General features: G+C 52.4%; 2 protein-coding genes across 7 annotated transcripts in view; one reads left to right on the forward strand and one right to left on the reverse strand.

The window, feature by feature from the left end:
* The window catches only part of UNKL (unk like zinc finger), a 32892-nt gene extending 29696 nt beyond the window's left edge, over positions 1-3196 (forward strand). For all 5 annotated transcript variants that reach the window (XM_027527844.1, XM_027527841.1, XM_027527842.1 and 2 more), the window contains 2 exons: positions 67-324; positions 903-3196. In XM_027527844.1, the coding sequence (XP_027383645.1) occupies positions 67-324; positions 903-1055 (411 nt within the window). In that variant the 3' untranslated portion in view covers positions 1056-3196. The remainder of the gene's footprint in view (positions 1-66; positions 325-902) is intronic.
* Positions 2402-13422, reverse strand: GNPTG (N-acetylglucosamine-1-phosphate transferase subunit gamma). Of its 2 annotated transcripts, XM_027527848.1 has the most exons (11): positions 13339-13422; positions 13172-13229; positions 13026-13093; positions 4496-4550; positions 4349-4432; positions 4185-4278; positions 3999-4113; positions 3841-3923; positions 3636-3767; positions 3480-3561; positions 2402-3383 (listed from the first exon to the last, which is right to left on the reverse strand). In XM_027527848.1, exons 1-11 carry the CDS (start codon positions 13388-13390, stop codon positions 3286-3288), a joined length of 921 nt encoding a protein of 306 aa, XP_027383649.1. In that variant the 5' UTR covers positions 13391-13422; the 3' UTR covers positions 2402-3285. The 2 variants fall into 2 exon arrangements, with proteins under 2 accessions (XP_027383649.1, XP_027383650.1); XM_027527849.1 differs by lacking the exon at positions 4349-4432 and having other exon boundaries at positions 13339-13416.
* Between the last annotated feature and the right edge of the window lie 10 nt (positions 13423-13432).

A 13432-nucleotide genomic window follows, 5' to 3' on the forward strand; every position in this document is an offset into this window, starting at 1 on the left:
CGGGGCTGAGCAGGGCGTGGGGCGGGGAGCCGGCTCCACAGGGTCACCTCGGCTCCTGGGTTTCAGGCCTGCGACGCATGGCAGCGGGAGGCCAAGGAGGCTAAGGAGCGGGCGCTTGCGGCCGACAGTGCCCGGCAGCTGGCGCTGCAGAAGAAGGAGGAGGTGGAGGCGCAATTCCGTCGGCTGCAGGAGGAGCTGGAGGGCCGGGGCTTGGCCTCCGCACTCCCCGGGCTGAGCGGCTGCGGCGATATCGGTGCCATCCCCCTGCCCAAGCTGCACTCGCTGCAGAGTCAGCTGCGCTTGGATTTGGAGGCGGTGGACGGGGTGAGTCCAGGCTCGTCCTCAAGGAACCAGCGGGCTGAGCACCGAGGTGGGGCGGGGGGCCCGGTACAGCTTCCGTCCACTCCCCCTTTGCCTCCTCTCAGCCACCGTGCCCCCCTGGACAGGGGCCATGTCACCCGCGTCTTTGGGTCACCCCCCAGGGTCCTTGGTCACCCCCCTGCTGTAGTGCTGAACCTGCTGCCCTTGGCTCAGCAGGAAGACCCTTCCACACCAGGCATTTTGTTAGAGCCCGGGGCGTCTGGGGGCTCCCCGCCCCTGCCTGTCACGCATGTCACTTCCCTGGCCCGGCCTGCACACACTTCATCTCCGAGGGGCCTGTACACGGGCTTTGGCTTTTCTCGCCGGAGGCTGTTCAGGAGCCGGCGTCCATCCTGCCCAGGCCCCTCCACGGGCCGCCTGCCCAGCTCCCCTCCCCTCGCCCTGTGGTGGCGCAGGCTCTGGGAGCCCAGCCCCACCCCGGAGGTTTGTGGTGGATCCTCCCGCCCCCTCCTGGCTCCTGGGTGGCCGCAGGAGGGCAGCCTAATGCCCCAGCCTAATGGTGCTTCACGCCTGGCCCGCAGGTGATCTTCCAACTGCGGGCGAAACAGTGCGTGGTGTGCCGGGAGCGTGCCGGCGCCGTCCTGCGGCCCTGCCAGCACCGCGTGCTCTGCGAGCCCTGCGCGGCCAGCGCCCCCGAGTGCGCCTACTGCGCGGGCCAGCCCCTGCCCTGGTGACGGCTGCCTCGTCCGCTTCCTGGTGCCACCGACGTCGGGACCCCAGCCCCGCACGGCCCACCCATGGCCTCAGACTCTTCCTCGCTGACCCTGGTGCCCCACGGGGCGTGAAGGCAGGGTGACCCATTGGGGTCTGTGGTCCTGACGCCACTGTGACTGGATCCTGGGAGCTCGAGTCCCGAGAAGCACTTTGTAGATGGAAGAGTTTAGGCAGAGGTTCCAAGTTGCTCTGAGCTGCTTTGAGGTTCGTGTTTTTAATATGCGGTAATATGAAGCTTTACACGTGTACTGTGAACAGAGCACTTCCTCTTGGTCTCTCAGCCCCTAGCACGGAAACCATGCTAGTTCCTATCTGAGATTAGTACTTATGAAGTGAGCATTTATCTAGTAGTGAGAGATACCTAGGATTTTTACAGTTTTCAAATTAAGTGCAAACCAATAGTATTTATAGCAGAGTGATTATTGAGAGACATATACATGTAGATGAAATTTTATGACGGGAACTCACTTCCTGAAAGTGTGCACAGTAACTGCAGCGTCAGTGACAGCCCTGTGGCCACAGGCCCCGCTCAAGTGCCTATGCCTTGGAGAGCCGGGGATGGCACGTTCCTCCTCTCTGGACCCGGCCAGCGTGCGAGGCAGCAGGGCAGCAGGGAGGGCCCTGGATGCTCCCCTCCCCCAAGCTCACTAGTGGGCTTCCTGGCTGGAGCCTCGCCCACCCGTGTGGGAGACACTGTCGCCAGGTCTGTTGTCCAGGTGTTGTGGTCACGTGACCACAAGGTGGTGGAGGACCTGGCCACCGTGAGGGCGGTGCAGGGCCAGGGTGCAGCAGGGCTGCTGGGAACAGGTCAGGTCTCAGTGCTGGCTTCGGTCTCTCCTGTCTGTGTTGGGTCACTTTTCCGAGGAATCCGGGAGGAAGTAAAAGCTGTCTGTAGTTGGCTGAGACCTTACTTGCAGACGTAGATAGGGCAAGGATCTCCCTGGAGTCTGCTGCAGGCACGGAGCGGGGACTGGGCCCTGGCCCAGAAGGGACTGGCTGTCCCTGCCCGCCTGCCCAGGGCTGTGCCAAAGACTTTATATAGCATTTTTTTAAAGTGCAAAGTGACTAGGTAAAAATTTTTATCAGTGACCAAATTAGAATGTATTTACTATAGTGAGAGGTTGAAAACCTTTTTTTAATGACACACTGATGGGAAAGCTGTCATTCAAAGGTGGGTCCATGGCTCCATGCAGCTCGCCCGCTGCTAACGGTAACTCTGACTCAGTTGTGGTGAACCTTTGTTTCTAATTATAGTGATGATGATTTATTAGCTCTTAGAAATTACGTATATTTTGTGCTACTGTAATCACTGTTTAAAGTTCTTTATTTTTATTAATATTTATGCACTTGTTTCCCACAGCAGGCCTTTGGCCTTCTAGGCAAACGGGACAATGTCTGTAATCGACATCTAGCCTAGACATTTTCAAATTATAAACAGGAACAATTAAGCTTTAGGTGTATTTATAAGCTACCCCGGTCAGTACTCTCTGTGGGGTTCCGGAAACTGGAGGCGCACCCCCCAGGTACTTGCTGGCTCTGACGACAGGTGTGGTGGCAAGACCAAAGAACCACCGGGGTGGGGCTCCTGGGCTGCCCCCCAGCGGCCGGGTGGCCCTGGCCTTCTGAGGGGCTGAGCGGGCCTCTCAGGCCGGGCCGGGCTCAGGGTGTCACCGCCCCGCACTCGGGTGACAAAAGGGGGCGCTGGGCGTAGCAGCTGAAGCTACACGGTGCTCGGCGAGGCCGCGGCTCTTGCTGCCGAGTGTCAGCTCCTGCGTGCTCAGTATTAGCGGTGACACTCCATCATCCCACCGTCTGTCGCTGTGGGCAGAAGACCTCGACTCCTTGTGGACGCTTCATACAAATTAACTTATGGAAGCCCCAATCTGTATGTTCGAGTGTTTAGATGAGAATGTTATTGGGATGGAGTTTTCTTAACCCAGAAGGTAGTATTTATAATGCATAATCATTTACTCGTAGTGAATTGTTTAAAGTTGTTAACACTTGTTTAAATTTTTTTACACTATAGCATTTATGCAATGGTTTACAGAATTCATGGAATTATTTTTATCAGTATGGAAATTAATTAAAACTCTGATCTTTATTTTGTCTGCATCTTTGAGGACAACCCCGAGGGCCTGCTGGCTCAGAAGGAGAGAAAGGTCCTTAGGCCGAAGCCCACAGTCCTGAGGGTCACAGGGTGTCCCCACGCAGTCCAGGGTCGCCTCGCAGGGGCTCTGCCATCCCGGCCGTGGGCACCTGGGGGCCCCAGTGCTCAGAGCTGGGGGTTTCTGCCGAAACACCAGACAGTGGGAGTCAGGACCCGACCGGCAGGCATAAAGCCCGGGTGGGCTTGGCCCCCTCACCCCCCACCGGGCACCACAGACCTGTGGGCTTCCCATAGGGGACACCGTGCTGGGTCAGCACGCCTTGCAGTCTCTTTATCTCCTGGGACAGGGCCTTATGTGCCTAGACCGGAAGTGGAGAAGAGTGGTCAGGCCCTTGGTGGGAGGCCGTCCTTGGCCAGGGGGCCGCGTCTGTACCTCCTGGCAGCTCTCCAGCGTCTCAAACCGCAGGCCCTTGGTGCCTCCTTCCTGCTGCGCCGCTTCATTTGGTTCTGATGTCTTCAGATAACCAGCATCTTCAAAAACTGCCCTGAGCGACTTCTCGTAGCCCTGCAGGTGGAGGATGAGGAGGGAGCGCCCATTGGGCTGCCCGGCCCCCATCTGGGGCCTGCCCGCGGCTCACCTGGGCCGTGATCAGCTCGTCCACCAGGTCCTGCTCCAGCTGGTCCCACCGCTGCTGCAGGGCCGCAGGCAGGGTCGGATACACTGAGGGTCCAAGAGAAACTGGCTGAGCTGAGCCCCTCTGCCCCTCAACCCCCCGCCGCCCGCCCGGGCACCCACCTAACAAGGAGTGGGGGTGGCAGACGAGGGGCGTCTCGAAGGTCAGCGCGTAGACACAGGTGCTTGGCTCAGACACGTGGGCCAGCCGGTTGCTTTTGCCACAGGTGAGCTCCACCTGGGGGGACCTCAGTGAGCAAGTGGGGGAAGCAGGCGCCCCCCCGCCCCGCCCCCACCTCCACCGCCCACCTTGCTCTGCCGGCTTCGTGACTGGCATGCATCGCCATCCCGCATCCACATGCCCCTGAAGGTGTTGTTGGTGATCTCCCACTCATGCCAGATGCTGCGGAGGGGCAGAGAGTGAGGCGGGGTCGGGCACGGTGCCCCCGGGGCCTCGGCCGCACCCCGCTCACCCGAGGATCCCGCTGTAGGCGTTCCAGCGGAAGGTCTGCTCGTGCTGCGTCACGTTGTGGAACGGGCAGAGCTCGTACTTGTACCTGCGGGCACGGTGCCATCAGCGGGGCCCCGGCCCCCAGCCACCCTGCCCTGCCCTCACTCACGTGGACTCCACCAGGCTGAAGCACTTGCCAGAGAGTCTGGAGAGGTGCGCGGGGCCTGCGGGGAGAGCGTAGCCTGCTGAGCATGGTGTCCTGAGCAGGCGCAGAGCCCAAAGTCAGGGCCCTTTGGGAGGGCGAGTGCTGGAAACGTGACAGCTAGGCGGAGGGCGTGAGCGACCTCACATAGCGCGGGCTCACACCCTGTGAAAACACGGCCAAGCGTTCCAGAGAAGGCTTACCTGCAGCCAGGTGAGCCCCTTGCAGTGAAGCCCCCGCCCTAGCGGGGCCTTGAGGAGCAGCCTGGCTGAGGCCTGCCAGGAGCCCAGCCTCTGTTCTGCTCAACTCGGATCCCAGGCAGGAAACGGGGCTGCTCATGAAGGCTGCGGGTGAGGGGTGACGGTTGGACACACACAGCAGGCCGTCTGGGCCCAGGAGGAGTGCAGGGAGACCCCGGGGGCCTGCACGCGGACGCCCCCAGGCTCTGAACTCTGGGGCCCAGCCTGGTGAAGGGCCCCAGCACCAAGCCAGCCTGCAAGGGACCCGCAGCCTCTCCAAAGGAAAATGCAACAGGACCACCTGGGAGAAGCGCAGACGCTGGACTGACTGAAGACTTCAGTTAAACAAATGCCTAAAATATACTTAAGGGGCTGGAGGGAAACAGGAAGAACCAAAGCGAGTCGGGAAAATGACACGTGGGCAGAGAGGTGAGAACCATGTCGAGAGGAACTAGAAAACCCTGGAGCCGAAAAATACAACTGAACTAATAAACCCACAGAAGGAGTTCAACAGTTCTGAGCAGAGAGAAGAACCAGTGACGAGACAGTGGAGGTAAAGAGGAGGGGCAGAGATGGGATCTGAGGAAATAACTGCCCCAACCCAACAAAACACACGGATGGACAGATCCAGGCGGCTCACTGAACTCCATGTACAACACACTCAGAGACCCCCACCAAGACTGAAGAGAAACAGCAGACACCAAGTCAAAAGTGCCAAGAAGTGACTCGTTACATGAAGGAATCAATGATTATCCACCACTTATCTGCTACACTTGGGAGGCCAGGAAGCAGTGGGGTGGGAGGCAAAACTGTCAACCAAGGAGTCTATCTCCAGGAAACCCTCCTCCAAGAGTTAGGCAAAATCAAGACTCTCCCAGACAAAGGCTGAGCGATTCATTACCACCAAGCCTGCCTTGGACGGAGCCCCTTATTGCCCCCAGGAAAGGCAAATACACGGGCAAACTCAAAGCAGTGCCATGGTCCTGAGCCGCAAATCTACAGGGTTCAAAAGACAAGAAGCATGGATGTAACTACAGATTCATGCTTGAAGGGTCACTTTCTGAAGTCCACCACAAAGCTGGGGAGGGACAGAGTTGTGCAGGAGAAGTCCTTCAAGTCACACCAACTTCAATCATGTACAAGTTAGACTTGAGTTACATGATCATATGTAATCCCCTGGCGACTGGAGAGGAAATGGCTACATAGAACGCACACAAAAGGAGGTAAGAAGGATGTCAGAACAGGTCGCTTAGGAAAAGGTCAACAAAAGGAATGGAGGGAACGAGCAACAAAAAACAACTATACAACAAATTTTGCTGTTTTGTCTTCTCCAAATCCTTCCTTATCAGTGACTAAACGTAGACAGATTAAATTCTCCCATTCAGAAGGCACAGATTGGCTAAACGGGTAAAGAAATGTGACCCAACTGTGCATACTCTTATCTATAAGAGACACACTGAAGCTCGAGGGCACAAGCAGGCTGCAAGTGAGAGGATGGAAAAAGACGCAAGTAGAGCGAGCGGGGACGGCCACGCCGACACCTGACGAGACAGACTGCCAGTCAGCACTGTTCAGGGAGGTAAGGGGGGTGTTACACATGAGAGGGTCCCCTCACCAAGGTCGTGACAGTTACAAGCACACGGCACCAAACATGAGAGCGTTGGCAATGACGCCAAAGGCAACGGTACCAAAAGGAAATCTAGAAATGTGGGGCGCTCCCATAGCAACAGCAAAGCCCCAAAAACCCAATTAAAGGATGGACCACGGGGACTTCCTTGGTCCAAGTGGCTTAGAAAAGTGGCTAAGACTCTGATGCAGAGGGCCCGGGTTCTATCCCTGGTCAGGGAGCTAGATCCCACATGTCCCAACTAAGACCCAGCACAGCCAAATATATCAGAAAAAAAAATTTTTTAAGATGGACCAAGGATTACTAGACATTTTCCTGAAGTGAAAAATAAATACAAATCAAATCCACAATGAGATATCACTTCATCTACATTAGTATGGCCATTATTAAGCAAACAGAGAACAAATGCTGGTTAGGATACAGAGAAACCAGAACCTCTGCACACTGCTACTGCTGGTGGGAATGTAAAATGCACAAGCCGCTGCTGAAAAGTCTGGTGGTTCCTCATAAAGCTTAAACATATGGGGTTGGCCAAAAAGGTTCATCTCAGATTTTTCTCTAAAGATTTTTCAGAAAAACCCAAACGAACCTTTGGCCAACCCAACAGAATCACTTGATACAGCAAACTGACTCCTGGGTATGTGAGCTGAAAGCAGGGACTCAAACGTGGACCATGTTCACAGCAGCCTTATTCACAGTAACCGAAAGGTAAAAACCCAAGTGTGCACGGCAGATGAATAGACAGAATGCAGTGCGCATGGGCAACGGAATACTATTCAGCCTTAAAAAGGCAGGCAGTCTTGCCACAGGCCACGAAGTGAACTTTTGAGATACTGTGCTAAGTGAAATCGCAGAAGAACCAGTATTGCATGACTCCACTTACGTGAGGTCCTTAGTTCATTCGAGCTGCTATAACAAAATATCACAGACAGGATTCTTCTCCTACACAGACAGGATTTTAAAGCAGCTATATTGCAACCATGTTCCAGGGTGTTAAGGAAAACAAGGTGCATAAATGGAATCTCAGCAGAGAAATAAAAATTAGAAAGAGATGTGAAACTCTAAAAATAATCTTTTAAAAAGTCAGAAATAATTAGCCCAGAGATCCCTAAAATACACGTATTCATCATGCTCAAGGGAAGCTTATTCCAAGAACACAGTGTTGGCTCAATATTCAAAAGCCAAAGATCCCCACCCTATCAGTTCAGTCCCTCAGTCGTGTCCGACTCTTTTTCGACCCATGGACTACAGCACACCAGGCCTCCCTGTCCAACACCAACTCCCGGAGCTTGCTCAAACTCATGCCCATCGAGTTGGTGATGCCATCCAACCACCTCATCCTCTGTCGTCCCCTTCTCCTCCTGCCCTCCATCTTTCCCAGCATCAGGGTCTTTTCCAATGAGTCAGTTCTTTGCATCAGGTGGCCAAAGTATTGGAGTTTCAGCTTGAACATCAGTCCTTCCAATGAATATTCACGACTGACTTCCTTTAGGATGTAATGGTTCCATCTCCTTGCAGTGCAAGGGACTCTCAAGAGTCTTCTCCAACACCACAGTTCAAAAGCATCAATTCTTTGGCACTCAGCTTTCTTTATAGTCCAACTCTCACATCCATACCTGACTATGGGAAAAACCATAGCTTTGACTTTGCTGGCAAAGTAATGTCTCTGCTTTTTAATAACGCTGTCTAGGTTGGCCGTAGCTTTTCTTCCAAGGAGCAAGCATCTTTTAATTTCATGGCTACAGTCACCATCTGCAGTGATTTTGGAGCCCCTCAAAACATAAAGTCTCTCACTGTTTCCACTGTTTCCCATCTATTTGCCATGAAGTGATGGGACCAGATGCCATGATCTTAGTTTTCTGAATTTTGAGTTTTAAGCCCACTTCATCACTCTCCTCTTTCATTTTCATCAAGAGGCTCTTTAATTCTTCTTTGCTTTCTGCCATAAGGGTGGTATCATCTGCATATCTGAGGTTATTGGTATTTCTCCTGGCAATCTTGATTCCAGCTTGTGCGTCATCCAGCCCAGCATTTCTCACGATGTACTCTGCATAGAAGTTAAATAAGCAGGGTGACAATATACAGCCTTGACGTATTCCTTTCCCGATCTGGAACCAGTCTGTTGTTCCATGTCCAATTCTAACTGTTGCTTCTTGACCTGCATACATATTTCTCAGGAGGCAGATCAGGTGATCTGGTATTCCCATCTCTTGAAGAATTTTCCACAGTTTGTTGTGATCCACATAGTCAAAGGCTTTGGCATAGTCAATAAAGCAGAAGTAGATGTTTTTCTGGAACTCTCTTGCCTTCTTGATGATCCAACAGATATTGGCAATTTGATCTCTGGTTCCTCTGCCTTTTCTAAAACCAGCTTGAACATCTGGAAATTCACCATCCACGTACTGTTGAAGCCTGGCTTGGAGATTTTGGGGTATTACTTTACTAGCACGTGAGATGAGTGCAATTGTGTGGTAGTTTGAGCATTCTTTGGCATTGCCTTTCTTTGGGATTGGAATGAAAACTGACCTTTTCCAGTCCTGTGGCCACTGCTGAGTTTTCCAAATTTGCTGGCATATTGAGTGCAGCACTTTCACAGCATCATCTTTCAGGATTTGAAATAGCTCAACTGGAATTCTATCACCTCCACTAGCTTTGTTCGTAGTGATGCTTCCTAAGGCCCACTTGACTTCACATTCCAGGATGTCTGGCTCTAGGTGAGTGATCACACCATCGTGGTTATCTGGGTCATGAAGATCTTTTTTGTACAGTTCTTCTGTGTATTCTTGCCACCTCATTCTTAATATCTTCTGCTTCTGTTAGGTCCATACCGTTTCTGTCCTTTACTGTGTCCATCTTTGGATAAAATGTTCCCTTGGTCTGATTTTCTTGAAAAGATTTCTAGTCTTTCTCATTCTATTGTTTTTCTCTATTTTTTTTTGCATTGATCACTGAGAAAAGCTTTCTTATCTCTCCCTGCTATTCTTTGGAACTCTGCATTCAAATAGGTAGATTTTTCCTTTTTTTTTTGTCTTTTAGCTTCTCCTCTTTTCTCAGCTATTTGTAAGGCCTCCTCAGACAACCATTTTGCCTTTTTGCAATTCTTTTTCTTGGGGATGGTCTTGATCACTGTCTCCTGTCCAATGTCACGAACCTCCGTCCATAGTTCTTCATGCACTCACTCTATCATCTATTTCTCACTTCCACTGTATAATCCTAAGGCATTTGATTTAGGTCATACCTGAATGGTCTACTGGTTTTCTCTACTTTCTTCAATTTAAGTCTAAATTTTGCAATAAGGAGTTCATGATCTGAGCCACAGTCAGCTCCTGGTCGTCTTTTTGCTGACTATATAGAGCTTCTCGCCTACCCTAGAAACAGCTTGAAAAAGAAAACTCAGGACCACCTTGATAGGTTTAGAAAAAACCTTTGACAAAACCCAACAGCTATTCATGGTAAAAACTCAGCAACCAGGAACAGCCTGGAAGGTCCTCTCCCTGAGAAAGGGCTATACATGGGAGCTTCAGGTGAGAGACAGAGGCCAGGTGGGGGACACCTCTCCCCACTGCTCTTGAGAAACCCAGAGGACCGGCCAGCACGCAGGCACACAGCTGGACTCCAGCTACTACACGAACAAACGTTAACCACGGGAATCCAATGGACACAATCCAGAATGTGGGAAACACTCGACCCAGTTTCCTTAGTAGATAAATCGAAAAGAGCCGGAGGGAGGGATCTATAGAGTCGAGGAAGCTGGAGCACACGTGGGCATGTGTCAAGTGCACGACACACGGCCCTTCCCTACTGACTCAAACCACCGGCCTGTTAGAGAGCATAAGACTATTGGAGACATCTCACACAATGAGGGCATTTTACTGACTGATACTGTTGCTGTGTCCTTCAATACATGCACACCAAAATATTACAAATAAATTAAGTTAAGAGAAATTAGTTTCAAAGTAACCAGAGTGGCAAAGAGAAAGCTAGGTGAGGGTGCCTGGTGCTTCACACACCCTTCTTCCACTTTCACACATGCTTGAAATTGTCTAGAACTTTTTTTTTTCTAAGTCAAAGAAAAATCAAAAGTAAAAATGTGTAGAGTAAGCACTAAAACTGAGCACAAGCAGAAACACAGCAACCCAACTGCAAATCAAACTGATGACAAAAAAAAGAATGACCTCGTGAAGGGTGGACCACAGTGCCCCGCTGCCCAACTGTGGCTGGACACACTCCAAAATAAATTGCAAGTCTCAAACCTTGCTCACTTGTCTCATAGTCAGTGAGACGGCTGGCCCAGCACGTAATTAACCAGATGCATACATTCCTCTTGACTGATTCCCGGAGCGAGGGTCGGGGTGAGTGTGGGACCCGGGATAGCTGTACAAGGCATTCTGTGTGTGTGTGTGTGTGTGTGTGCTAGTCACTCAGTTGTGTTCAACTCTTTGTAACCCCACAGACTGTAGTCTGCAAGGCTCCTCTCTCCATGGAATTCTCCAGGCAAGAATACTAGAGTGGGTTGCTATTCCTTTCTCTGGGCATCTTCCCGACCCAGGGATCAAACCCTGGTCTCAAACGAGAAGAAGGTAAAGCAAGCACAGCAGAACATCAGCTCTTGCACTGAGTCGGAGTGTATGCTGCTGTTCACAGCCCCATTCCTCAGTTTTTCTATTCAATATTTTCACAGTAAAAAGCTAAAGTCTGTCTAGAGTGAAAGCTCACAGCTGCACCCTCCGTCTCTGATCTCGGCGCCCCACCCCCACCCCATGGCCAATCCTTCCAGGCCTGGCATCCGTGCTCAAGGCCTGTATGTGGCCACTCCTTTTGCTGGACTCTTCTCCCCCAGATAGTCACAGCCCTAACTCCCACTGCCCTTCAGTTTCTGACCGAAATTTCACTTCTCAGTCTTTTCCTGAACTAGCCCCCCATTTAAAATGGCAATCCCCAGAACAACCCCGCACGCACACTCTTCTCTGCCTTCCGTACCTACAGAGCACTTTTCACCAGTCTACATTTTACCGACTTTTTTTTGTCAGCCTACTCCCCTGCCAATTAAGACTGTCAACTCCATGAGGACACTGTATGTTTTCTTCATTTCTGCATCCACAGCATAGACCCTAACACATGGTAGCATTCAACTGAAAAAAAAAAAAACTGGAGGGACCTCCTTAGTGGTCCAGTGGCTAAGACTCTGCACTCCCAACACAGAGGACCTGGGTTCAATTCCTGGTCGGAGAACTCGACCCACATACCCCAGTGAAGACCAAAGATCCCAAGGGCCTCAACTAAGACCTGCTGCAGCCAAATAAGTATTTGCTTTAAAAAGAGATCTTGGATTTTTTTTCTTTTTAATTGGTGGGCTTCCCAGATGGCTCATTGGTAAAGAATCTGCCTGCAATTCAGGAGACATGGGTTCAGTCCCTGGGTCGGGAAGATCCCTTGGAGGAGGGCATGGCAGCCCACTCCAGTATTCTTGCCTGTAGAATCCCATGGACAGAGGAGCCTGGTGGGCTGCAGTCCACGTTGTCGCAAAGAGTCGGACATGACTGAGCGCTGTGCAGCTTGCAGGTCTTAGTTCCTGCGTCAGGGATTGAATTCAATGCCCTTTGCAGTGGAAGCACCAAGTCCTAACCACCAGAGAAAAAATTCCCTTGGATTTTTGGTTTGTTTATATTTAACACCCATTTAACAACATAGCAATTCCATTCCTGAGATGCTGCTGCAGGAAACCACTCCAATAGATGTAGAAACAGGGACCCCTAGAAGGGATATTCTTCTCAACAATGCTTTTAGTGACCGAAACCAATAAACAACACCTTGCTGGACAATGAAAGAACACAGAGCATCCTACGGAATGCTAGGCACCAAGTGAGAAGAGCGAAGACCCACAGTGAGCAACAACAGCAAATTAGCAAACCTGCAGAGTGGAAGTTGCCCAGTGGTGTCCGACTTTTTGTGATCCCATGGACTAAATAGTCCATGGAATTCTCCAGGCCAGAATACTGGAGTGGGTAGCAGTTTCCCTCTCCAGGTAATCTTCCCAACCCAGGGATCGAACCCAGGTCTCCCTCATTGCAGACAGATTCTTTACCACCTGAGCCACCAGGGAAGCCCAAGAACACTATAGAGTGGTTAGCCTATCCCTTCTCCAGCGGATCTTCCCGACCCGGGAATCGAACCGGGGTCTCCTGCATTGCAGGCGGATTCTTTACCAGCTGAGCTACCAAAGAATCCCGTTTTGAGCAGTAAAATGGTACTACTCAAAACAAGAAAGCAAAGGTCACACACAAAAAACCTACTACACGTTTTTTACGTGTAAGCTTATGCATGTAAACGCATTAAAAAGCGTTTAAGAAAACAGACACCAAACCTGATAACAGAGATCACCTCTAGGAAAACAAACTAAGGACTAAGTCCCTAACCAGTGAACCCGGCACAGGCACGCTCTGGAAGGTTAGCGTGCACTTAGAAGGCTGACAAAGGACAGCATGAGCCTCCAGGTCCTAACTTCCAAGGCCCCTCTCCCTCCCTGGCGCCGGCTCCCGAGAGCTGACGCGGCCCACCGGTGCTGAAGCTGGGCCGGTTCCCTGCTTGCCCCGGGTCCCCGGCACGTCAGCGGTCAGGGCCCCGCACTCACCAGACACGGGTGAAGGGTCCCTCTTGGGCTGGAGGCGACTGGTCTGGGGCAGGAACGGGTTGTTGAGCCTGCGAGACGCGGCAGGGTCAGGGAGAAGCAGGCCCGGGCCGCGGCGCCGCACCCCCACTCCCCGCGCAGCCACTCACCCGAAAGTGTTGGGCTCCTCCACCACCTTCATCTTGGCGGCGCCTCCGGGCGCGGGCCCTGCGGAGAACGAGCAGTGAGGAGGCGGGCAGGCGGGCAGGCAGCGCGGGCGGGGCCGCGGAGACCAGAGCGGGTGCTCCGGGACGGAGGCGCCGGGACGGTCACTCACCGCGGGCCGCGAACCCGAGCAGCACCGCCAAGCCCGCCAGCCTCGCCGCCATCGCGCCGCCGCCGCCGCCGCGCGGTCACGTGGGAGCCGGAAT

Source organism: Bos indicus x Bos taurus, chromosome 25 (assembly GCF_003369695.1).
Source record: "Bos indicus x Bos taurus breed Angus x Brahman F1 hybrid chromosome 25, Bos_hybrid_MaternalHap_v2.0, whole genome shotgun sequence".
Lineage (NCBI taxonomy): Eukaryota > Metazoa > Chordata > Mammalia > Artiodactyla > Bovidae > Bos > Bos indicus x Bos taurus.

What these genes read in the sequence shown, in the direction of transcription:
- GNPTG (XM_027527848.1), bottom strand. Translation starts at nt 13,390, where the DNA reads ATGGCGGCGAGGCTGGCGGGCTTGGCGGTGCTGCTCGGGTTCGCGGCC. An exon ending in GAGGAGCCCAACACTTTCGG is followed by an intron (nt 13,094 to 13,171) that starts GTGAGTGGCTGC and finishes CGCGTCTCGCAG; the next exon opens with GCTCAACAACCCGTTCCTGC. An exon ending in CGCTGGAGAGCTGCCAGGAG is followed by an intron (nt 3,562 to 3,635) that starts GTACAGACGCGG and finishes CTTCCGGTCTAG; the next exon opens with GCACATAAGGCCCTGTCCCA.